This window comes from Phacochoerus africanus, chromosome 2 (assembly GCF_016906955.1).
Source record: "Phacochoerus africanus isolate WHEZ1 chromosome 2, ROS_Pafr_v1, whole genome shotgun sequence".
In the NCBI taxonomy this organism is placed as follows: Eukaryota; Metazoa; Chordata; class Mammalia; order Artiodactyla; family Suidae; genus Phacochoerus; species Phacochoerus africanus.
Genome location: NC_062545.1, coordinates 248,801,084 through 248,827,971, shown reverse-complemented (window position 1 = coordinate 248,827,971; position 26,888 = coordinate 248,801,084). Strand labels below are relative to the sequence as shown.

Sequence of the window (26,888 nt, the reverse complement as noted above, 5' to 3'; positions counted from 1 at the left end):
GAATACTCTATTTTAAAAGCTTTGTCCTGTTTCCAAGGAAAATGAGGCAAAATGCTTATTATAAAACACTAGTTTGCAGCACTTAGTACATTATAAGTAGTTCATTAACAATGTTCTTCATCCTTAACTTAAAGGTTAAACCTGAGGAATTAGGATTTTTATTATCATAACTGCATAGCAAAACCATGCCCAAATGATAGGAATACTAAATCTATGGGTTGGGATAACTTGTAAACCATTTAATCCAATTTAAAGCAAAACAAGCTATGTTAGGAGAAATGCTAAATGATATTCAGGTTAACAAGGTTTTGAAATGCCTCACCATATTTTTTAAAAATGCCATGCAACTAAAGTTGTCAAATGTTTTAAGTGGTCACAGACACCATATCCAATGATAAAAAACTGCTGAACCTTTCCAAAACTTGTTTTTGAAAGAACTGTTTAGGCCAAATTCAGTCTTAGTATGTGGCACTGAGCAATCATAAATTGAAAGTGCAAAAGCCTGGATGGAAACATAGTTTAAATCATTTATTTATGCTGATATTCTACTCTGCCACAATGTTGTGGGATAAATTTTACCATTCTAGAAGGCTTGATACAGAGTAACAGCCTTAATGAGAAAATATAAAAAGGCCACAAGTCATGCAGAAACTAAAAATGTTAAAAGGTATTTTAATCAGGTTTTTAAAAAAATCATGTTCGATGTCCTGGTGATACCACTTTAAGCACATGCTTTATCAAAGTAAATTGCATGTAAAAGTATCCAAACACTTAAACCCATTATTAACTGAAAGTAATACCTTATATTTACAAAGCATTTTACTGTTGTTGAAGCAATTTCACATACTCCATTTTTTCCTCACAACAAGCCTGCGAGATAGACTGAACAAGTTACAATTATTTTATATAAGGCAATAGAAGCCCAAAGATGAAAAATGATTTCTGTAGAGATCACAGATCTAGTATATAGTAGAGCTAATGTGATTAATTTTATATACTTGAAAAGAAATTAAGCCAAAATATTTTTCTTATATCCAGAGTTTAAAGACTAGTGGTTTTTAATACATATTACTCCAAAACTTTAGTTATTATACACCTTATGTATAAATTGGTTATAAATCTGACTTTAAAGAGTCTCTCTTAAAAGGTAAGTTAGACTCAAGGCTTTGGTACCTTAGAGATATTGGAAATGTTTAAAAAAAATTCTCATAGCCCTTAGGCGCTCTAAAAAAGTCCCAATACTGGAGTTCCCTAGTGGTCTAGTGGGTTAATGATCCAGTGTTGTTACTACTGTAGCTCGGGTCACAGCTGTGGCGAGGGTTTGATCCCTGGCCCAGGAACTTCCATATGCCCTGGGTGTGGCAAAAAAAAAAGAAAAAGTCCCAATATTAATAAAAATGCCGTTTTACTAATCACTTGCAATTTGACATAATTTAAACTGGCTCCAACTCAAGAAACTCCAAGCCAAAGCAAACACATTCACCAACCTGCTGTCTTACATACAGTGACATCCTCTACATGTCCATTTCCAAGGACCAACTTATAGTGAATGAGTACCATAAGAAAACATATCAATTAAAATGAACATAACTCAAATGATTACAAATCAAAAGTCAGTACCTTACACTGACCGAGAAGTAACAAATACTGTTTTAACTTAATAAGTGGGTAGTCTGAGGAGCAAAGTACTATGGCAATCTCTGGAATTTATTTATAAGCCAATACTAACCTTCATATGGCATACATATACCAAATGTAATCCATTTAACATCGCAATTACTCAAAAAGCTTGAAGTATTTACACTAATCAAATATTCCAGGTTAACAAAGCTATCATATGTGAAAGGATCACAAATATTTGCATAAGTGAATATGGTAAGATATACACAAAATTAAAACGATACTGAATATGAGGTAATTTTCTGCAGTGATTAAGGAAACATTCATGATCTCTTATAAATGCTCCAGTACTGGCATTATCAAGTGTAAATTAAAAAGTAACAGATAACTTTATGGTTATTTCGATGCTGAGTAAATATGCGCTGACCACACACTTCCCTAAAAGAATATATCCAGTGTAAAAATAAAATCAAGGAAGAAACTTTTCCAGACCCATTTTATGTGCAGTTAATCTGAACTTTTTCACAAACTCTTAATAAATTTACTTTTTATTAGCAAAAACATTGTTTTTAAGATGTAAACTTTGTCATACCACTCAAAAGCAGCAAAACTATTATACACACATTAAATGAAACTTCACTAATTTTAAAAATACAAAGTATGGCTGCCATATCCCAGACACTTAAATATTTGTTGTATGAATTAGACAATGAGTGAACACTGATGTTACAAATAATGGATTTTTTAAAAAGAATTATCATGATTATTTTTAAATATAGTCCTTGATTTACTTAGCCTGGAATCCCATACTCTCCTAAAATTAATACTCTGAAACAATCGCTTTTCATATATATCCTTTTCCAATTTTTTTCCATGTTTCCAAAAGAAACTATAAAGTAATTTAATAATTTTATGGAAAAAGTATACATAGGAAAACTAAGCCATCCTAGGTAAGTCATGAAATAAGAGTATCTTAGCCTAATTAACACATTTCATTACACATTATTTTATTCTTTATACTATCAAGGATCAGTATAAAAATTTCAAATTATACATGATACTGTGCATACTTTTTCATATATGGGCAAAAACAAAAACACAAGCCAGTATGTCTCTAGATGATAACATGGAGGAAATGACTGCAGGACAAAGTCAAGTCTAGCTGTACAGCAGCAGTTCATGGTTTGTCAAAATGGTAAGATGCCACCAATTAAACACATGTAAAGACAGGCACACTTTTAACACTTTCAACTTGTTTGCCTACACCTGGAACATTGAAAGAATTACTGTATATTAAATTTGTGTGCAAATCAGTAAATGCTTGGTATATACATATATATGAAAAGTTAAAGACGTATGTGACACAGTCAGTCCAAGGAGTCAAAATGAATTATTAAAAAATTCTTTTTTCTAAAGTGCTTAAGGCAATTCCTTCATTTCTTTATCCAGTTTATTAAAACTGGTTTGGGATTCAACTACTAAAAGAGAAATGCAATACTACATGTATGTTTTTATAAAACAATTTTCTTACACCTGTGATACATCCATTACTGTCAATCTCTCATGCATTTCTTCTACAGAAAGCAGTCATGTTTGACCTGTCAAAATGAAGAGTAAAAAAAGAAAGAAAATATTTCAAAGGGTATACTAACTTTCCACAATGTATTGAGCAAAAAACTCAGTACTTTTTAATTCAGATGTCAATGAGAATGTTGTATATTATGTGTCAAGTTAATAGTTACCTTAATTCAAGACTATGTAAATAGGCACTACAGTTGGTTATTTTCTAGTTTGAAAGTCAGGGTGGCAAACTGCCTCTAATTGAGCATAACACAAATAAACTTAAAACAACTAGGCTAAAACCCACACACATTTTGGGTTTTTTTCAGAGACCTTTAAGAAGTACAGTAAGAGGAAAACTTCAGATTCTTCAGATTTTTATGGTGAACTTCAAATGGATTTTCCAATTGACTATTTTAAAATTTTATATGAAGAGTTTCAAATGATGATATGAGCACAGGAAGACTCATGTGCACTTCTCCAGCCCCTGATTAGTATTTTCCTTTCCCCCATGCCTCTGCAAAGAAGCCCCTCACCAGTATAACATAATGATCTCTGACTTAAATATCAGTTGACACTGCATGGGGCATGGAGCAAGACCATGCTTAGAGGAAGAAGGCACTGAATTAAAGAGAAGGTACAATTATGTAAGACATAATAGTTAAAATTTTATACAAGAACTTTTGGCTTTTTCTGTGTTACTTTTGCTAAAATATACATAACTGTTCATATAAAGCAGCTCCACCACTAAATTATTTACTGCTTTCAGGTTTAACTCTGTGAAAGAAAATAACTTCCTATTTCCTTAGATCCTGGACAACCCTGCTGTAGGCATTAGGACATCCAAAAATTACTTTCAAAATCTCTAGGAGAAACAAAACCCAGATTTTATTTACCTGGAGAATCAAATGACTATATGCCATTCTCTAAACTGCCATATAGTCTTTAAAATCCACCATCAGACAATCACATAGATATGAATATGCTCTGGAAAAATACCCAATTCAAATAAAATTCCTCATTTAGATTTGTTTTACAATGAACAAAACAACCTATCAGTAAGCAAGAAACTTTAAGAGAGAATGAACTGTTCCCATTCCAAGCCTTTCTAGAAAAAGCAACTCAAATATAAGCAACAGTCACTTCTAAGGGGAAGGCTGTGATAACATAATACACTTAAAATGTGAATGAAACAAAGTCATCATGAGAAAGTAAAGTTTCAAAAATTAAGGAATATACAAATCCAGACCTCATTAAAATGCTCAAGGAAAATGAACATAGTTGATTTTTAAAAAATTTAAATGCTCAAAGAAATACTGTAATTACAACTTTCAATTTGGCTCAAAGGACTTGTTACAAATTTTCATTAACTTTTAAACAGTATATATGCTCTGCTCAATAACCATGGTGGTTACTCACTGTTTACCACATTTTCCTTAAATTTGGTAATGATTATATTAATTTTTGGAAGAATTAAAACCGTTTAGAAAGCAAATGACTGCAGCAAAAAGACTGACAGAAAAATAACCTTAGAATACTTATGTTTGAAAAACTCACATGCCTTGCAAGTACGTAGATACGTAGCTTTTTTCAAAACACTTGTTTAAACATTAAAAAGCAGATATAAAGTATAGTTTTAGGCACCTCCTTTTGTAACCTATTCCTCTTGGGTAAAACTTGAGTAGACAGCTTTTTTTTTTTTCTTTCTATATAGCTTTCATAAACTTTCGTCTTAATAGAAATGTTAAAAATCAGTATAATTATCATCAATTATTACCAAACTCAAGTGGAAATTTTACCAAAGATAACTATTAAAGGTAGTATTAAACTACATAACAAAACAGAAAATATAAGGCTCTAAAAAATCTTACCCCCATCATCCAAAATGATGGAATGAAAGGAAGTCTAATTCAACAGGGTAACAGAAAGGATATCCCTTTGCCGCTGTTAAGAGCAACAGGTAAAAAACTGAAATTTGGGTGATTTTAAGCTGTCTAGAAACTCTTCCTATCCACTCTTTTTAAAGATAACCGTAAGAGAAATATCACAGTATATGGAAAAGAGAAAATGATACACAATCTAGTAAATAAATAAAAGAGGATAATTTAGCAAACTTCAATGTATTTATAAAAGGAGGAAAATAAACTATTGTAAAAAAAAACTTTTCTAGCATCCCCAGCTAATTATTTAAAGTTTTAGAAAACCATAGAGGACTGTATATTTCTAAAGCTTCAGTGTAAGAACCAAAATAAATAGGTAGTGATGACATTAAAAAAAACAGAAAGTATAGAAGAAAAAAGACAAGATTTAAATGCTTTTCCCTCAGGCCCTAGGGCTACAATATGTAACTAAACATATTAGAAGAGCCAAAGTAATACAAGAAAGACAAAAATGAGTTCTATGTAGCTACTTAAACACTGCCCATTTACTCTTCAAAACATCAGTTTCTTGCTCGATGTCTGCCTGCTTCTCTGATACTGCACAGTAGATTCCTGTGAATGCTTTGTACTAGATGCTTAATGCTAACAGATTCCAAGCCTTAAAGCAGAATGTAGCAGACCTGATTTCCACCACTCATAAATTTCTGTGATTAGTAACTGCACAGAAAAGGCCACCCAATCAAAAAGGATGGGGGTGGGGGAGGTAAACATTTTCTGAGTAGGCATTACTGAGTAATATTGTTTAGGCTGCTAGCTGAACCAGTCATTCCATTTTCACTTTTCTGAAGTGTTCTCACAGCACTTGGAACCTGCATTCCAGTATTCAAAGAAAGTCCACCACACCAAACCTAAGAAAGGATAAAAACAAAGCTTTCGTCAGATTTCAAATCAAATTAAAACTTAAAAGATCCTTAAATTTCCATTTGAAAGGCAAAATGCCACATATGTGAACATCATCTTATTTCAAATTAATAACCTTCATGTGTGATCTGAGAGAAATGGAAAGGCTAACTCAAAGAGTTTTCTAGAACCACAATGGCCAAATGAAGTCTTTATGATAGCAGAACCTACTGGGGCTGCACACAAGAGAGGGAACTGGAGTTCCTGTCATGGCGCAGTGGTTAACGAATCCGACTAGGAACCATGAGGTTACAGGTTCGATCCCTGGCCTTGCTCAGTGGGTTGAGGACCCGGTGTTGCCGTGAGCTGTGGTGTAGGTTGCAGACGTGGCTTGGATCCCGAGTTGCTGTGGCTCTGGCATAGGCCGGCGGCTACAGCTCCAATTTGACCCCTAGCCTGGGAACCTCCATGTGCCGCAGGAGCAGCCCAAGAAATAGCAAAAAGACAAAAAAAAAAAAGAGAGAGGGAACCAAGGGCTGGGGGAAACTCAGAGATTAAATTGGATTCATCTAAGCAAAAGATACTGTCATTACTGGTGCTAAGGTTCACAACCAAGACCAGTAGACAGAGTCAATTTTCTTATCCCAATTACAGCTTTAGATTTTGATAATGAGGCGTGGCCTGAGACTATCAGAATTTAACACCCCTCTGTTAACACAGTAATTCCATCAGTTTCTCCTAACTTGTTAACAATAAGAACCCTTTTATAACTCTTTAAGGTCAGCTGAGAAAAATGCAAACTGCAGTATCCAGATACATTTGCCATATTGTAAATGTGAATGAGTTTATGAAAGGTAAAACTGCTCCACTTGTAAACAGAGCAGCTATCATTCAGTAAACAACTGATTTGGAATGGAGTCAAGAGAAAATATGAAAATATGAGTCATTTAAACTATTCATCAATTGCCATTTGTGTGGCAGACACAAGCTTAGAGCAAGGGAGATTCTAGAAATTGTTTATGTATCCCCACCTTTAACTATATCCCAAAGTATTCAATATTTATTTAAGTAACTACAGGATAGTTAGAAAGTATATGACCTGTGAAATTTATAACTATGTAATTAACATTCTAAAAATTTAAAACTAGAAGGTTCAGTAATGATAGGTCTTAAAATACAAAAGCAGAAGTTCCTGTTGTGGCGCAGCAGAAAGAAATCTGACTAGGCACCATGAGGCTGTAGGTTCAATCCCTGGCCTCAATCAGTGGGTTAAGGATCCGCTGCCATGACCTGTGGTGTAAGTCACAGATGGGGCTACGATCTGGTGCTGCTGCAGCTGTGGCATAGGCTGGCAGCTGTAGCTCCGACTGGACCCCTAGCCTGGGAACCTCCATATGCCATGGGTGTGGCCCTAAAAAAGCAAACAAGCAAAAAAAAGCAATTGTCTGATTATGAAACTATTATTTTACTTGAAATTATTTAAGTGATTTACAAAACTACTCAAAATATCTAGTACAAGGTAGAAGGGCAAATCAATGGAGAAAGGTTAGTTTTTTTCAAGAAGTGGCACAGGAACACGTGGACATGCACATGCAGAAAACCAGATCTGAAACCATACTCTGTACCATATATAAAAATTAACTCAAAACGGATCCCAGATCTAAAAGTAAAACCTAAAATTATAAAACTACAAGAAAACAAAAGAAAATATTGTGATCTTGAGCAAAGCATGATCCATAAAAGAAAAAAAACCCTGATAAACTAGACTTCATCAAAATGAAAAACTTCTCTTTGAGAGAAAATATTGCAAAACATTTATCTGATAAAGGACTCATATCCAGAATACAGACATCTTAAAACTAATAAGAAAACTAACTTTTTTTTTTTAGGGTCGCACCTGTGGCATATGGAAGTTCCCAGGCTTAGGGGTCAAGCAGGAGCTGCAGCTGCAGCCACAGCCACATGGGATCTGAGCCACTTCTGCGACCTATATACCACAGCTCATGGCAATGCAGGATCCTTAACCCACTAAGCAAGGCCAGGGATCAAACTCGAATCTTCATGGATACTACTTGAGTTCATAACGTGCTGAGCCACAACAGAAACTCCACCAATTTTTTCTTTTTAAATGGCTGCACTCGCAGCATGTGGAAGTTCCTGGGCCAGGGACTGAATCCAAGCCACAGCTGCAACTTATGTCCCAGCTGTGGCAATGCCAGATCCTTTAACCCACTGCACTGGACTGGGGATTGAACCCATGCCTCTGCAGTGACCTGAGCCACTGCAGTTGGATTCTTAACCTATTCATTGTACCACAGCGGGAACTCTCCCAACTTTTAAAAAATGAGCCAAAGATTTTGATACTTCACCAAAGAAATTATACAAACAGAAAATAAGCACATTAAAAAATGCTCAACATTATCTGTCTTTAGGAGAATACAAATTAAAAATCACAATGAAATGCCATTTCATACCTACTAAAATGGCTTAACAACAGCAAAAAAAATCTGACAATATCAAATAATGGCAAGGATTTGGTACTCTAATGTACTGATGGTAGGAATGCAAAAGTGGTATAGCTTCTTATAAAGTTAAACATACACTTTGAATGTGATTTAGCAGACTCACTCCTAAGTATTTACCCAAGAGAAATAAAGACAAATATTCACACAAAAATCCATATGCAAATGTTTATAGTACCTTTATTCACAACTGCCAAAAAGAATGGAAAGAAGTCAGATGTCCTTCAACTGGTGAAAGGATGAATAATAATATGTGGTACAAACACATATAGAACACTACCCAACAAAAAGAACTACCAACAAATACAACACAGGGAGTTCCCGTCGTGGCGCAGTGGTTAACAAATCCGACTAGGAACCATAAGGTTGCGGGTTCCGTCCCTGCCCTTGCTCAGTGGGTTAACGATCCGGTGTTGCCGTGAGCTGTGGTGTAGGTTGCAGACGCGGCTCGGATCCTGCGTTGCTGTGGCTCTGGCATAGGCTGGCGGCTACAGCTCCAATTCGACCCCTAGCCTGGGAACCTCCATATGCCGCAGGAGCGGCCCAAGAAATAGCAACAACAACAACAAAAAAAGACAAAAGACAAAAACAAATACAACACAGATGAATTTCAAATATGTTATGCTACAGAATCAAAAACCTATATACCATAAAATTCTTTTTCTATGATATTCTGAAAAAGGCAAAAACTACAGGGACTAAAACCTAGTTGGTGATTGCCAGGGCTGGATGAGGTCTACTACAAAGCAGCATGAAGGAATTTTCTAGGGTGATGAAGACGTTCTGTCTTGATTATGGTGGTGGCTATAAATTTGTATGCATTTGTCAAATCCCACAGAACTGTACATACTGTAAATTACATACACTTCAGTAAACATTACTTTTAAAGAAAATTAATCTTGTACCAAAAAACTTAAGTCATTTACTTAAATACCTAATAAAAATAATAAAAGCAAGCCTTCTATGAAAGAAAAAAAGACAAATTTAACCATTTGGAAAAAACATTTCCTAAAGCTTCTTATGACATTCACTAATGTAATTATAGTTTCACCATTTGGAATGAAAAAACAATAAACTTACTACATGTCTTCCTTAAATAGACTCAAACATGAATCCTACCCTTTTAAAAAGGATATCTAAGACTTAAGGGAAAGAAAATAACGAATCCCACATAGTAAAAATATTGTCCTTGACTGACCAATTTAGAAAAAAAGCCAAAAATAAATCATATGCAGAGGTACATGGCAAAAAAACAAAACAAAAACAAACAAAAAACCTCTCCAATATCCCTAAGTATTTTTCTATGAACAATAACTTCATTCACTAATCACGTTTACTTTTTAATGAAAAAAATCAGGAGTCTTGGTTATTAGCATTGTTTTAGATTTAAAAGATTTTAGGGTATCTAGGGTAAATAATCATTATCAGTTGTGATATTTAAAAGTACTGTATTTTGGGGGGAAAAAATGTAATTGTAATGTATACATGTAAGGATAACCTGACCCCCTTGCTGTACAGTGGGAAAATAAAAAAAAAAAAAGAAAAGAAAAAAGAAATAAATAAAGTAGATAAGACTGGCTCAGGGGGAAAAAAAAAAAAAAAGTACTGTATTTTGGGAGTTTGGCACAGCAGGTTGATCCAGTGTTGTCCATGCAGTGGCTTGGGTCACTGTTGCAGCACAGGTTCAGTCCCTGGCTTGGGAACATCCACATGCTGCAGACACAGCCAAAAACAAACAAACAAAAAAGATGTGGAGGAATTCAAACTCTCATACACTATATACTGCTGGTGGGAAACTGGTATAATCAACATCTTTGGTATAACCAAAACTCTACTTCAGTTGACTACACACATGCCACATGATCTAGCAACCCCAATCCTAATTATATGCCCAATGGAAATATATACATATATTTACTAAAAGATATTAATGAGAACATTTAGAGAAGTCCTATTTGTAAATGTCCCCAGTGGGAATCCACCCAAGTATCCGAGTAAATTAGAATGGGTTAATAAATTTTAGTTACATAATGGAAAATAATACTTATACAAATAATAGAAAACTACATGAATAAACCACTACTACATAGAAAAAACATGGATAAATCTCACAAACATAATAATGTTGAGCCCAAAAGATACTATATGATTATATTCTTACAAAGATGAAAAGGAGGCAAATATTTTATGGTATTAAAACTCAAGATAATGAAGTCCTCCTGTTGTGCAGCAGGTTAAGGATCCCACACTGTCATTGAGCAGCTTAGCCACTACTGTGGCACAGGCTCTTTCCCTGGCCCAGGAGTTTCCACACACTGCACAGGCATGGCCAAAAAAACTAAACAAAACTCAAGATAATAACCACTTTGGAGGAAGGCTATTAGGAGCTAGAAATGGGCACAACACTCCATTACTTGATCTAGATGCTGGTTATAAAAATGACTGCAATCCTATGAAGGCTGATCAAACTACCTGCTTATGATTTGCAGACTTTAATTCCTACTTAAATAAAATATACCAAAAATATATAGATAATCACAGATTTGGGAGAGGTGAACTGGGGAAAGGGAGAGGAATATAAGAAAAATAAGGTATCATGCTTCCCCAAACATACAGCATAGATTGTTCTTAAAAACTGCCAAGCCAAATAAAATATAAATTAGGTACTAACCATGAAACCAGGTAGTATTGGCTGAGTAAATTTTGTCTTAAAGGAATACAACAACTGTTTTGAGTTAGCATCATAGAAAGAAAGTTGACCTAAAAGGAAGGAGAAAAAAAAAGCCTGATTTATTATTGAAAAAAATTATAATATCAAATTAGGTCTAACATACAATCATCCATAAAAGTAAAAACCAAATGAAATTTTGGCATTAATTTTTTTGCTGCTGTGTATGCCAATAAATTTACTATTTATCCTAAAGAAAGTTACTTATCTGATTCAAAGCTAGTAAATAAAAAAGAATGCAGTAAAACTGAAGTCACCACTAAAATCAATTTTCCTTTTTTATTTGAGTAACTAGGTTGATACCTCATGGAATAACCTGGACACAATATTTCTTAAAATGATAAAATTTGGTTTCATTAGCTTTAAGTGTTAACTTGGAGAGAGGAATCTAGGAAATTATTTTTGTTCCCTACTTCAATAGTACATCATCTTCAAAACTTTTGTAAGTATTTAGATGACAACAGAGAAGATACTTATCAAATAACACAACTCAAAAAGCTTAAAGAAATTTTGCAAAATATAAAAACCAAGTTACTTTTTAAATGATCTTAACAGGAAGGAAAGTTTGGCCAAATCTATTAAGATGAAACTTAAGGACAAATACATTTCTCATTTGAGTTATAAACAACAAAAAAAACCTCTTACACTGCCTAATATCAGAGAAAAAAGAAAATCTAACAGACCTCCATGGAAAAAGATCTAATGGATTAGGTGGTTACAAGCTTAATATCGATCTACAGTGTCGTTATGTCATATTACTAGAAAATAGGCTGTCAAATCACTAACCTATAATGGTCAGAAGTTGTACATTCTACTCTGAGAACTAATCTTTAAAATACAGACATAGTACATAACCTTAGGAGATTATATTAGTTTGAAAAATTAAATTATAAAAGGAACAGCTAATGGTACAGAAAATGTAGAGTCTGGAAAAAACAGAGCAATAGAAGCAATGTTAATAGTTTTTAAACAAATAAGAATCATGTAAATATGAATTAGGAAACGATTGTTTCTTCAAATGACAAAATTTAAGAGCAACAGTCTCAGAAGTTATTGGGAGATAAAATGAGTTGTATTAAGAAAAAAAACTTTCAACTAAGTGTTATAATAAAACATGCTGCCTTCTAACACAATCACACAGAAAATTATAGACACAGGTACTATTTGCAGAGATGATGCAAAAAGGATTTGATACTGTGAGGCAAATGGATTGGGTAATTTCTAAGGTCTATTTCAACTAAAAATATCTGACTCTACCACTCTTGACATGTAATTAAAAATAAGGTAAGGGACAGTAGGAGAAATTTTAATGCTAAAGACTAAAATTAGAAAAATCTTTTTTTCAGCCTTAGTTTGTATATTATAGATGAGTATTTTTGTAGGCCTGAAGGCAGACATCGCATGCCCTTCCAGTCAACTACAGAACTGAAATTATGCTTGGGTAGGTAAAAACATCCTTACCACAATACCAATGAAAATTCTGCATAGATGATTACTAATGAAAAGTACTGAAATACAAGCAACTATGATGAAATGACTTATGAGAAAATCAGTAAACTTACCCCCATCAAAATCACAAAATACACCTATTTTTTCAGGAACAGTAACATCCAAGGCTTTGACTTTATTATTATGCTTTGCTGCAAACGTGTTTTGTAGCCAGTTGTTGACATGGATACACCAACTAGTGTTTGTTTTTCCTAACTGGTCAAATTTTCCCAAAGTCTTGTATGCTACTCCCACACTGTAGGATTTACAGTCCTTCTGGGCCTTGACCTCCCAATAATGTTGTCCGCTTTCAATAGCAGTGTCTCCTATAAAAGATCAGAAAGGTAAACTTGATTCCTATCTCTTCCTAATGAGTTACAGAGTTTTACCTATGTCTCAATCCCACAAAATGCACAAAAATCTCATTCAGGAGAATAATCATGAGACACTAATAATGAGAGACACTAAATGCAGAATATCTGCTATAATTACTTATATATTTACTACTAACTTTTTTCAATATAAAAGGCTTCAGAACTTTTCTTCCTTATTATCCCCTAAAGAGTTATAAATGTGGAGCACTATGTTAACTGAAGTAGAATTTAAAACATATCAATAATAAGACAACTTAAAAACATGCCAAAGTAACTAGGCTCTGAGAGGGAGAAACTGGCAAAGAGTCATTCAATACACAGGCAGCCACTCCACCTCTGAGTGGAAAGTCCACCTGTGTGACTGCAATGCCTTCAAATCTGAGATAATGAAGAACTATTACATTTATCCTACCCAGCACTGTGTATGACTCCCCAGTAAAACGATCTCTGCTGCCTCTTACTGCTGGTGGCCTGGAGCCTATGGATGTCCGTTTAGGAGATGGTGTACCACTTCTATATAAACAGGAACAAAAAGAAAAAAAAATATTCTATGTTGCACATGTTTCATAAACTAAAACCACAAATCACAAAAGGAACCTTGGAGAAGATTTCTAATTCTGCACACATAGCAATTTTTAATTTTATCTCAATTATTATTAAATAGTTTTCAATTATAACACTTAAATATAAGAAGTCATCAATATAAAGCAGGCTGAAAACACTAATATCATGCAGACTGAGCAAGGCTTAGACAAAGAACACAGTTGAAATATGAAACAATGCCAAAATGAGACAAGACAAAAAGGAAAAAAAAGGGGGGGAAGAACTCAAGAAATATAATGCATTATAGCTTATATTTCTTGCAGTTAAATAAAAAGCAAAGGCTAAAAGAGATTTATTATAATCAAAACTAACTTTTAAAATAAGCCATATATATTTTCGTTCTGTTTTTTCTTTTTAAAAAGAAAAACAGCAATTACCCAAATCCATGCACAGGATAATATTAAGTATTATAAAGCATTTCTTCTTCTAAAGTGGACAAGATCCAATCTGATGTCCCTTTATCAAATTATATGAGATGGTAAACTGGGCAGTAGTAGGCCTTTCATTAACTCCCCCAAACTCAAAACAGATCAAATTCCAAAGATGTTTAAAAAATAATATTTCAATTATACTGAATCACTGTCTTCATAAAACAAAAAAATTATAACTTACCAGTAGTAAAGAAATAAAGGGAAAGCATGGTGGAAAGAAAAACAGACATAACTATTGAGAATGGCAGCTTAAATTTCGGAGAAAAGTTAAATAAGGAGAACTCTCTCCCATGGCAGCATTCTAGACTTCCAATCCTAAGCACATTTTTGAAAGAAGTACAACAGCTATTATTGTCTTATGGAACCCTACCCCCTGTAAAGGCACCTTGGTTTCTCAACTGTCTGCATTAAGGCTCTCTGTTACCGCTACTCTGGATTGTTTTACCAGCTTCCCAGATGATGTCTTTTTGCTACCCAAAATTCATTTGTTCACTGGTAAGAGATAAACCTAACTCTGATTCTCCTACTTTAAAATCTTCAAGCACTCCTTACTGCCTACAAATGACTTAGCTTGGCATTTCAGATTCTTGACTTGGTCCCGCTCTGCTTTTCCAACCTTCTCACTTCTGAGGAGCACTATCCAACTAAATGCAGCTGCTCAAGTGTTCCTTAAACTCAGGCAATCTGCTTCAGTGCCTTTTCCTTTTGTTGCTCTCTCTCTAGCTGCAAGTCCAAATGCTATACATTCTTTCACTTACTTGAGAACCAGTCTAAATACCACTCCACTAATGAAGGTCTCCCAGATCCTACCAGGCTAAATAATTTTCCTGAGGAGTCCAGCTCCAGGCCAAAATCCTATGTATGATCTTTCATGCAAACCAGAAGCAATTATAAATGCTTACCCTCTCTACACCAGACTTGGTGCAGAGCTAGTTCACCAGTAGTTTTGGGAGGGATTTGCAATCCCTCCTATAACCCCATGCTCATATGCATATGTGCATTCCTAGATTAGGCACCTCTATTCAGAAGCCTCCTTATGAGAGGGGGCTCTCAGCTAAGGCCTTTTCCAGCTGCCTCTTCAGAGACCTCCTTAAAGGGGGCAAGGGTAGGGAAAGAGTCTAAAGACACTTTTCTGCACTCTGTCCAGATACTTTCTTACTCCTAACCTTTCTTCTCCCGTTTTCTTGGCCTCAGGCCTCTAAAACAACGGAAGAATCTTTAGCTTGGGACTTCCTGCACAATGAAATGATCCTCAGATATTCATCATCTGCCGTCTGCTCTGACTTACCTGACTCACTCTGTGCCGTTCTGTTGTGAAAAATGGAACACTGGGGGAGCCAGCACCCCTTCCTTCATGCCTCTTGTTTATACTATCACAGCAAATGAACAGTCTTGGTTGTTACTTTCAGTTACTCACTGTCCTGATTGACCACTTTGACATCAAAGCTCAGAAAATCTTTCTTCCTCTAAACTCCCTGATTCACACTTACTATTACACATAATCTCCATCTTTTGTTATTGTTATTTATGTATAAATATGTATCTCATCTACATAAGTTACAACAAATTCCTTGAAGGCAGGGACAGTGTTTATCCCTAAAAACCCCACAACATCCAGCTGATATCCTACAATGAACAAATAGTTATGGAAAGAATAAATGTATATAACATTCCAAAAGCAACCTACATACAAAATAGTCTTAAAAGGAGGGAAGAATGAAAAAGAAATAATATGATGAAATGCTAAATGTAAGTAGTCTAAAAGTCTCCAAGTGATCAAATGAAATTTTTCTGACCCTATTAAATCCAGCAACATTTTACAATTTATAATATGCTAATTATGAAGTCACTTTCACCATTAATGAGCAAATAAAGAAAAAAGAGAAGAAGGTAATTTTAAAAAGAGAACACATCCTGGTTTCTGGGAAAGATATGTGTGGTAACTTCAAATTCTCACATTAGTACTTGTGCAATTTGAAGTGATTCATCTTTCTGGCAGTGTCCTAATAATTTCAGTAATGACCTTTATTTTTTATCCTTGACGCTTTTGTAACCAAGTTATTATCAATAAAACAGAACACTTCAAACCTGCCTCACGTCAAATATATATAAAAGCAAAGCTGTAATGTTAGATATATTGAATACAGCACAACAAGAAAGATGCCAGGTACGAGTAAATGCAGAAAAAAATAAGATAAAGGAAAATAAGAAAGACTTTAAAGCAGAGCTTATTGTTTTGTTATCATATACAATATAATCCAAATAATATGCAGCACATTATAATGCTGTAAATTCAAAACATAAGCCACCAATACAGACAGTCTACACAGAGCAATATTTTAGCTTATGAAGGCTGCTGCAATGGCTTCTGCTTATTGGTTAAAGAAAAATTTAAGTTATTTAGCCAAGCTAGATATACTAAGTCCTAGAACTAGACAGACATAGATCATCACCTTGTATGTTTCTTCAGTGAAGTAACATGGACACTGTCAGATAAAAATAGGCAACTGTTAAGAGACTGCTTTACAACGTAACTTTAACAGCTTACAATAAAATTAGATCAAAAGCCTGCTAAGAAAATTTATTTTGATTTACCGTTTAACTCACAGTGATAATACCTTCAGTTTGAGCAAAATTTCTCTCTGTTAAAAGAAGCCTCCAATCTTTGAGATTACCTAAACAAGTCTGACAATAACAAAAGGTTCCAAGCCTGCCTCTTTGGTTCATAAGGTTGCTGATCAGGGGCCAGACACTGGGGTTGTACATGGTAAAAGTTGTCAGTGCAGATCTTCAGGTAACATAGATGATCTATAAGTCTAAAATTCAGAAACTATGCTAGGTAGTTCTCTCTAGTCAGTTCAAATTACTGTAGATGTTAACACTAAAGAAATAGAATACTGAAATAAAAGGTATAAGTAAGAAGAGGATTAGGAAAAAAAAACAGAAAAAGTAATGAAAAATGTTAATGATAAATTCAAGTATTTACAAACAATATTACATTCTTCACTTTGGTGTTACTAACATTTCACAACAGAGTCAGAATTTCATTTTAAGTTACTGTCAAGTAAAAAATCAATGTACAAGCATCTTACCATATTGTAGATTTAATAAATGAGCTTACCTGCCCTTGTTCTCTTTTCCTTTAATTTTACTTTCTTGACCTTTTCCACCAGTAGGATCCCACTCTACACAGGTATCTTCTACTCTCAGGTTCAAATGGGATGAAGAGTTATCCAAACTGAAGTTCAGTGCTAACCAAAACAATATTTCGATTTTTTTAATGTAGCCTATCTCTAGTTTCGGAAGCACAACTATCATGACATCACTTTCCTAATCAATGGATTTAGCTCTGTATATACAGAATAAAATTCAAACCCCTAATCCTAATATTTAAAGTCTATAATGATAAACCCATAATCCACTAATTTCCCATTATTCTCCTCTATATATTCTATGCTCCAGCCAAAAACAATGTAGTTGCATGCCACTAGTCTTTATGCTATTCCTTCTGCTGGAATCTCCATCAACACACAATAGCTTCAATTTCCTATTATTAGATTATCAATTGATTATCAGCTGACTGTACTGACTAAATAGGAAGATATATGATACATGGTAGAATTAAGGATAAGGAAAAAGCGATGTAGTGTAAAAAATTATAGAGCCATTTTCTCTGATGCTCTAAACTTAATTTCACATTTAAACTCAAGTTTCAAGATAAAGTAAGCATGAAAAAACAGGTAGTGATGGCAGAAGCAAGGGAACTAACGTAGCCGACAGAGCTAAAGATGATTCACATGGCAAAGAACAGAGGGAGAGAAAGGGGCTGCTTAAAACAAATTTTAAAAATACAAAACTATGCTTTTCAAATTATTTGGTATGGTGGAACCTATCTGCACTATTCGTAAGACCTACTCAGAACTGCTAATGTAGAAATCAGTGTAACAGTATTAGCTCCTCCCTTTGGATAATGAGAATAAATCACTGAAATATATCAGTTCACAGCTGAGTAATGCAGTTCCTCCTATGTAATAAGCAATTCCGAGAATCTCTGTCTTAAATAAGGTATCATCTACTATATAGTTGCCAATTTAATCTGCTTGTTATTTTCCTTCCAAAAGTTGAAATTTCTGGAAGGTACTCACTGAAGAAATACTGTTTTAGAATACCCCATTTCACTTAAAGATAATACTTTATTCAGCTAAGGTTTTAATGTGTCTGTGAAATTCACACAATCAAACAACAGAATATTCTCATAGAGAACCTAATGTTTACCTAATGAATCAAAAATCCTTTTATACTCTCTTCTATAAAGAGTACTTCAATTTCACCTATACCTCTGACCCACTCTTCACTGTAAATACAAAATTACTAACCAAAACCACTTCTAAAAAAGATAGTATATGCAAAAAAATTAACAGCTTTCAAAATCTGCATGTAAACAGAACTGAACTTATTAAAGAAGAAATAATACAGCTTTTCAGTAAAAACAGAAATAGAATTCCTGGAGTTCCCATCGTGGTGTAGTGGTGAGCGAATCCGACTAGGAACCATGAGGTTGCGGGTTCGGTCCCTGCCCTTGCTCAGTGGGTTAACGATCCGGCGTTGCCGTGAGCTGTGGTGTAGGTTGCAGACGCGGCTCGGATCCTGCATTGCTATGGCTCTAGCATAGGCCAGGGGCCACAGCTCCAATTCGAACCCTAGCCTGGGAACCTCCATATGCCGGGAACCTCCATATGCCGCGGGAGCAGCCCAAAGAAATAGCAAAAAGACAAAAAAAGAAAAAGAAAAAAAGAAAAAAGAAATAGAATTCCTCCATAGGTGGGTTACTAAAAGTTAGGATTAAGCAAAACTGAAACTCTGTATAATCAAGAATTAAAACAGGGTTAACCTCTATATCAGTTCTTAGTTAAAACTTGTAAGGCAGCCACAAGTCTTTTCTCCAAGTCCATGAGGGAGGGATCGGGAGCTTGGGCTTATCAGACACAACTTAGAATAGATTTACAAGGAGATCCTGCTGAATAGCATTGAGAACTTTGTCTAGATACTCTCGTTGCAACAGAACAAAGGGTGGGGGAAAAAATGTAATTGTAATGTATACATGTAAGGATAACTTGATCCCCTTGCTGTACAGTGGGAAAAAAAAAATTACTTCTGTTATCACAAAAAAAAAAAAAAAACTTGTAAGGGCATCTGCATTTTTGAAGAAAGAAAAAGTGGATATAACTCTAAGATGCCATCGACTCTCACTAGCCTGTTAAAATCCTAAGAAATGAAAAAAATCCTAAAGCTATTCCCTATGTTTGATATGATGGAGAGAACAACAGAGTCAAGGGTGGTAAGAATAGGAATCAGCCCAGCCACTTGAGATCAGACTTAGCAAATACCATAGCACCCAAACAGAAACGCATGAGTTTCAATCCCAGGGGTGCAATCTTGCATCCCTTCTTTTTTTGGACACCATCGTCCCTTTAGAGACCTCTAAACTATAGAGACTCAAAGGTTAATAGGGACAATACCATATAGTTAAACAAAAAAAGACTGGCCTCAAAAGCGAGGTTTCAAATGTTAGTCAATGTTAGTCCTGTCTTTCATATAAGCCCTGTAACACAGCCATAGAGTAGTTTCCATATATTTAAAAGTCTATTAAAAGTGGATATAACTCTAAGCACAGATGTTTTATGGGTTTAACTTGTGTTGGTGGTTGCTTTCTGGGTACTATAAAATTATAGATACTAATATTTGAGGCTAGAAAGTTATTGGTGATCAATACCAACATAATTTACCTTTACAAGGAAGTTAGGGATAACATACTTTAAAAATTCTGGTCATAATAATTTATATTATTCATCATTTTTGACAACTCCAATAACAGAAGAAATAGAGCTGTCATGCATCGGACAGACAGAAATTAATAAAGTTCACTATTTTCCATACCAACCACCACAAATAGCAAGATACAAAATTTTGATAGGTTTCAACTATTTAATCTCCAAACTTCTTTTCCTTCCAGTTCTTTGTTCATATACTTATTTCTATTGGTTGGTCAAAAAGGGGCTGCAACAAGTCAAAAAAGTATTCAACAATCATTTAACGTGTCATTTTTTGGAATCTGACTTTTCCTCGGAGCTCCTGCTTGTCATTAATATCTATTCCAGCAGTATGGAATAACCCTAGAAAGCCTGTGACCTGTAGCTGTTTAATCTGAATCTCCCTAAAGGTCAGAATCTCTGTTCAGTGGGCCTCAGAGTTGAGTTTCAGTCTATCCCTAACCCAGAGGGTTTACCTCACAGTGAGAACTGCTGCAAAGGGCTAGAATCAACTCAGTCTTTCCCCTACAAACCCTAAGACCAAGAATTTGAATACTAACAGCCAGACAGACACTGCTAACAAAAGCAGATAGACAGCCCAACTAAGAAAAACTACAAGCTAGCAATTCATTTTCCTGAATATATGGAATTTGCATAGAAATGTACAATTCGCCACATTTAGGCCCAAGTTTGGTTATTAAATATAAAATGTAAATTAGAAGAAACAAAAGAGATTTTAAAAAGATACAGTATTCTTGATGGAGGATACTAATAATGCAATTTTACCTAACAAGAGCTAAAAATAGTTTATATAAGAAAGATTATCTGCCTGTAAATATAACTGTACTTTTAAATGGTAATGGATATTTTTCTTCTTTTTAAAGGGTAATTTGTAATGGTAATTTAGATTTTTATCTCTAAAGAAACCACAGTAACATCTCAGTTTGTTAACAAGTAATTCTAAGTAACTACATTTCTTGGCTAAGTTATCTATAGCTCTTAAAACATTTGCTAATCCAAACAAAGTACTTTTACTTCATCTTTTTGTTTGTTTGTTTTTTAACCTTTCCGATGCACACATAGTCTTCTGAGTGTATCTGGTCAATAACTTTTGGGCCTCATATCTAGTTTTATTCTAATCTGATTTTTTTTTTGGGGGGGGGGGTCTTTCTGCCTTTTCTTGAGCCGCTCCTGTGGCATATGGAGGTTCCCAGGCTAGGGGGTCTAATCGGAGCTGTAGCCACTGGCTTACACCAGAGCCACAGCAACACAGGATCCGAGCCACGCCTGCGACCGACACCACAGCTCACAGCAACGCCAGATCCTTAACCCACTGAGCAAGGCCAGGGATCAAACCCGCAACCTCATGGTTCCTAGTCGGATTCGTTAACCACTGCGCCATGACGGGAACTCCTCTAATGTGGTATTTTTATATCCTCCTCCAAACCATATGAAACTTCTGGCATTTAAACCCATTCAAATGATGCATGAGATAGAGGTGAGTGAAACATCCAAAGCCCAACTATCTACAACAATGTGCAGAATCTAATTCTGGAAGTAAACAAAGTCAATTATCACTCACAACTGGAAAGATCTCTAGCATTACAGCCTTCAAACTAGCAAATATCTGAAAAGTCTTCTGTGTTTAAATATGTTATTCGAGGAGCTTTAAACTAAATCCAAATTGTCCTCAGAGACTAGAAGTACCTAGGTTCTGGGCCCACAAGAAGGCCTGGCACAGAACTTGTAAATAGATTCTTATGGACACCTTTCCAAGCTAGTTTCGGGGATCCATAGGTAAGTCATTTAACATACCTGAATTTCACTTTGTTCACCAGCAAAATGGGTATTAATAATATCTGTTCTACTGATCTCGCAGGATGGTTTCAATGATCAAATGAAGCCTGGTGAGAGGGCTTTGTGAACATTAATAAACTATACAAATGTTAATTTCTACAATAGTATTTAAGAAAACCAAAGAAACCTGAACTAAACAATATGTACCTCCCCATTACTGAACCATAATCCATTCTCCAGGGAAACCCTGGGCAAACTTCAGGGATGCTTATGTATTTATCCTAGCTAAAATCTGTAAACTAAGCACTCATGAGAGAATGTAACACCATCATCTGTCTATTTTTCCCCTATGAATAACCATGGTAAAGGAAAAACTAATGAAAACCACTATTGTATCCCTAATTTTCCCATCTTAAAATTCCTCCTGTTGAGAATTCCATGAGGGATGGGGGTAGTGTAAGAAGGTGGAGAAGGAATGCAATCATACATGAAATGCTTCCTGTTATGAAGTCTTGAAAAACTTCAGATAGTAAGTTCTGTTTCATGCTACATAAACAGCTATTCATCTTACCTTTGGTCTCTAGAGTCACTGGATCAGAATACTCTCCAGCCACAGCCTTGTTACAAGCTCGCACTCTAAAATTCATATACTTCGAATCAAACTTTAAGCCTGAAAACAATGAAAAATGGCTTTCAGATATGAAAAGTAAGTGAATTTACTCCAAAACCATGAATATGAATCTTCAAACAGACATTTTTCCCTCCTGGGAACTATCTCTTTAATCAGGAAGAGTACAAATATATTTTAAAAGGGTGATAATACCTGAAGTAAGAGGAATCACGATTTATCTATTATTTTCTTCAAAATAAATAGTTTATCAATTTTTTTAAACTTAATGATAAAAAGGTACTCCCAAGCCTCACTATAAGTAAGGTTTTGTTCATGGAGAGATGCTACAATTTAAAATAATATGTTCAATTTCTGGAAATCATACACCCTAAAGAATTATTGTATTTATAAAACATTGTTTCATATGTGAAAAATAAATTTAAAGAGAAAATGATGTATAGGGATTAACAGCAAAACTTTAAAATCAGTCAGGTCTAGATTAAAATCTCAATCCAAAAATTACTAGCTATGGGACTTCCAACAACTTGATGGAGTCAAAGATCTGTATCTGTAAAACAGAAATGATAAAACCAACCTCATAACCATAAAGATTAAATGAGATGTATTATACTGATTAAATGAGATATACTGTGTAAAAAACACTTCAGCCCAGCTCCTGACAAATAATAAGCCCTCAACAATGGTAATGTTACTAATGTTACTGCTCATGCAAAACAGTGAACAACTCGGACACATGTGGCAATTTCAAATACCCAAAGTCCCCTATATATGGAGATATGTTTTTAAAGACTATCAAAAGACCAACACACAAATTTCCAGTATCAAGCATAACTTTAAGTATTACCATGAAGGTAATCATAAAAGGATAAAGGCAAATACTTACAGTATCACTGAAATGTGGGGCAGTGTACACATCTAGAAAATTGATTAGCTTTTTATTGTTAGGAAACCAAGGTAAAAATTAAATGTTACTCTGAAATATAGTTTCCAGAACATCCCTTCATGTTTGTTTCACATATATTGTTTTACCAGACTGCAAATATTGAGAAGTAATTAAAATGAAGGTTTTCTTGATATTTTAAGAGAAATTCATTTCTAAAGTAAACATACAAGAAATCAGCTTGGCTAAAGAAACTTAATTACTTCATCTTTTAATGTAATTAAATATATTTTTCACAATTACATTTATTTTCTGAGAGTGAGATTCATGAAATGCAGTCATTTTACCTGACAGTGTATGTTCAGTTCCCTTAATATTATCAATTATCTCCCAGCATCGCTCATCCTTTACACGTGGAAGTCCATCAAAATTTGTTTTTCTATATTCCAATATAAAATGATCAATCTTATTATCTTCCTCTGGCATTTTCCAAGCTACTGTTACAGTGTTGTCAGCCACCAAACACTCTACTGGATCTATCTCTGGAGCTTTGGGGACTGAACGGGGGAAAAAAAAAGGCTTATTTCTTATTATAGTACTAATCCAATATGAGTATTTTGTCATTCAAATTATGCTTTTTCAAGTTGCTTTTGAACTGTTCAATTGAATCAGCCCAAGAGAAGGGATACTTTACAAATGCAAAATAACTTTTTTCATAGCTCTGTTTAAAAATTCATATTTTAAAGTTTTTCATAGACTAATTCAAAGTTTATTAAAATCCCAGTTGGCAAAAAGCAATTCAAACATGCCAAGAATAAAGAACTAAAAATAACTTGTTACTTTTCAACACATACTTTTAATCTGCTATTTCAAACAGCTGGAAAATATAAATTAAATCAGTATTGACAAAACAGGATAACTTGTTTTGAATCCAAAGATTAAAATAATTCAAAATATTTATAATGTTTTTTTTTTTTTTTAAAGGGCTGCACCCATGCCTTATGGAGGTTCCCAGGCTAGGGGTTGAATCGGAGCTGTAGCTGCTGGCCTACACCACAGCCACAGCAACATGGGATCCAAGCTACATCTGCCACCTACACCACAGCTCACGGCAACGCCAGATCCTTAACCCACTGAGCAAGACCAGGGATTGAACCTGCATCCTCATGGACTGAACCATGACGGGAACTCCTACAATGTATGTTTAAAACCTTGTCTATAAAATAATGTAATTTCTCAATACTGAACAAAAATGAACTCAACCCCACAAAATACTTAAGCATTTTAAAATGTTTCTCCAGAGAGTTCTATAATTCATTAAAACAAACTGAGGTAAATGAGTCACAATTAACACGTATTAAAATTAATTTATCTTCCATAAAAGGGGTTTTCCACAGCTCCTCAACATTAATAGATGTTCCATTTAAATAACAGCAGCTAATTGGAGAAAGTGGTCCTCCAGTGATACAGATGTGTCTGAAATGTGTGAAATTGGGCAAGTATTGTATTTAAACATTTTTTTTGCTGAAAAATTTTTTTAAAGATTAACTCCCAAGTATGTAAATTAATTAATGTAAACTATCACATCAGTAGAAGAAAAATGATCAGAAGAAAAAATATATGATCATTTCAATAGATGGAGAAAAAGTATTTTACAAAGTCCAACATTTATTCATGACAAAAATTCTAAGTAAACTAGGGAGCTTTTCTTGATAATGAACATCCATACAAAAAACCTACAGTTAACATCTATGCTGAGAAACTAAGTATTTTTCCCCTAAGGCAATGACATCCCCTCTTTCTACTCCTATTCAACACTGTACTGGAAGTTCTAAATAAATGATATAAGACAATGGAAAGAAGTAACATATATACAAATTAGGAAGGAAGGAATAAAACTGACTTTGCTTATGACATTGCTGTCTATGTATAAAATTCCAAAGAAGCAACAGAAAAATTCCTGGAACTAACAAGCAACTACAACAAGGCTGCAGGATACAGGGATGAACAGGCAAAGTACAGGGGAATTTTAGGGCAGTGAAACTATTCCATATGATAATGTAATGGTGACATTATATATTTATCAAAACTTACAGAACAGTGATAACACAGAGTGACTTTAGTTAATAATATTGTACTAATACTGGTTTACCAATTACAGCAAATGTACTACACTAAGACAATTCATTACTAATAGGAAAAATGGTGTGTGGTGGGGGAGAGGGGAGGTATATGGTAAATCTGTATTATCTGTTCAATTTTCCATAACCCTAAATCTATTCTAAAAAAAGTTTTGTGTTTTTTGGGGGTTTTTTTGTCTTTTGTCTTTTCAGGAACCTCTATGGAGGTTCCCAGGCTAGGGGTCTAATTGGAGCTGTAATCACTGGCCTACGCCAGAGCCACAGCAACACCAGATCCCAGCTGCATCTGCAACCTACACCACAGCTCATGGCAATGCCAGATCCTTAACCCACTGAGCGAGGCCAGGGATCGTACCCGCAACCTCATGGTTCCTAGTTGGATTCGTTTCCACTGCGCCACGAAGGGAACTCCCTAAAAAAAGTATTTAAAAAAAAAAAAAGATAACAGTAACAAAGGAATTATGTACACTGAAATTTAAGGCAATATGAGATCTAACAAATAACAAAGTAAAGAAGTTCCCACTGTGGCTTACTGGGTTAAGAACCTGAGTGGTATCCATGAGGATTCAGGTTTGATCCCTGGCCTCAGTCAGTGGGTTAAGGATCCAGCATTGCCACAAGCTGAGGCACAGGTCACAGATGTGGCTCAGATCTGGTGTTGCTGTGACTGTGGTGTAGGCCAGCAGCTGCAGCTCCAATTAAACACCTAGCCTGGGAACTTCCATATGCCTCAGGTTGTGACCCTAAAAAAGAAAAAAAGGAAAAGAAATAAGTAAAGCAAATATCTTAGATATAATCAAGACCAAGATGAAAAGAATTTGATATACATTTTAAATCTTCACACCTAACTAGTAAGAAAAAGAGGGAAGAAGAGAGGTGAGACAATTGAGTCCATTAACCGTAGTCTTCAAAATTCAACAACTGCACATGTATAATTGTACAATAAATAATTGAGATCAGATATATCTCATCATTAAGACAACAAAGAAATATTTATCATTTCTCCTTATGATTAATTTCCTTCACCTGTCTTGTATACCCATAATACATTACACATATTAGTCTCCAATACTGGAATATAAGCAATACTGACTACTATCCATTGCTAAGGGAAGAGATCACAGGATTTCATGAATTTAATATGCTCTGCATTGCCTACATATGAGGAAATGTAGTGATTTTAAAATTTTGCTGACTTTTTTTTGTTTGTTTTGCCTTTTCTAGGGCCACTCCTGTGACATATGGAGGTTCCCAGGCTAGGGGTCTAATCGGAGCTGTAGCCGCGGGCCTACACCACAGCCACAGCAACACAGGATCCAAGCTGCGCTGCCTGGATCCTGTGTTGCGACCTACACCACAGCTCACGGCAAAGCCGGATCCTTAACCCACTAAGCAAGGCCAGGGATCGAACCCGCAACCTCATGGTTCCTAGTCGGATTCGTTAACCACTGAGCCACAACGGGAACTCCAAAATTTTGCTGACTTAAGATCTGTACTGAACACTCCAAGAGGCTAAGATAAAG

At 34.9% G+C, this 26,888-nt stretch overlaps 1 protein-coding gene across 3 annotated transcripts in view; it reads right to left on the bottom strand.

The window, feature by feature from the left end:
* Positions 1 to 652: 652 nt before the first annotated feature.
* FSD1L (fibronectin type III and SPRY domain containing 1 like) overlaps positions 653 to 26,888 on the bottom strand; it is an 80,933-nt gene continuing 54,697 nt past the window's right edge. The window contains exons 7-15 of one of the 3 annotated variants that reach the window (XR_007133275.1): positions 23,572 to 23,781; positions 22,285 to 22,383; positions 17,228 to 17,357; positions 16,560 to 16,592; positions 13,485 to 13,585; positions 12,773 to 13,024; positions 11,154 to 11,242; positions 5,052 to 5,968; positions 653 to 3,218 (exon numbers count right to left, since the gene is read on the bottom strand). Coding sequence is in view for 2 of the 3 variants with exons in the window: in XM_047768090.1 (XP_047624046.1) it covers positions 5,846 to 5,968; positions 11,154 to 11,242; positions 12,773 to 13,024; positions 13,485 to 13,585; positions 16,560 to 16,592; positions 17,228 to 17,357; positions 22,285 to 22,383; positions 23,572 to 23,781 (1,037 nt within the window). In the remaining variant the exon portion in view is untranslated. Of the gene's footprint in view, positions 5,969 to 11,153; positions 11,243 to 12,772; positions 13,025 to 13,484; positions 13,586 to 16,559; positions 16,593 to 17,227; positions 17,358 to 22,284; positions 22,384 to 23,571; positions 23,782 to 26,888 lie in introns of all 3 variants that reach the window. The other 2 variants (XM_047768090.1, XM_047768091.1) reach the window with 2 other exon arrangements.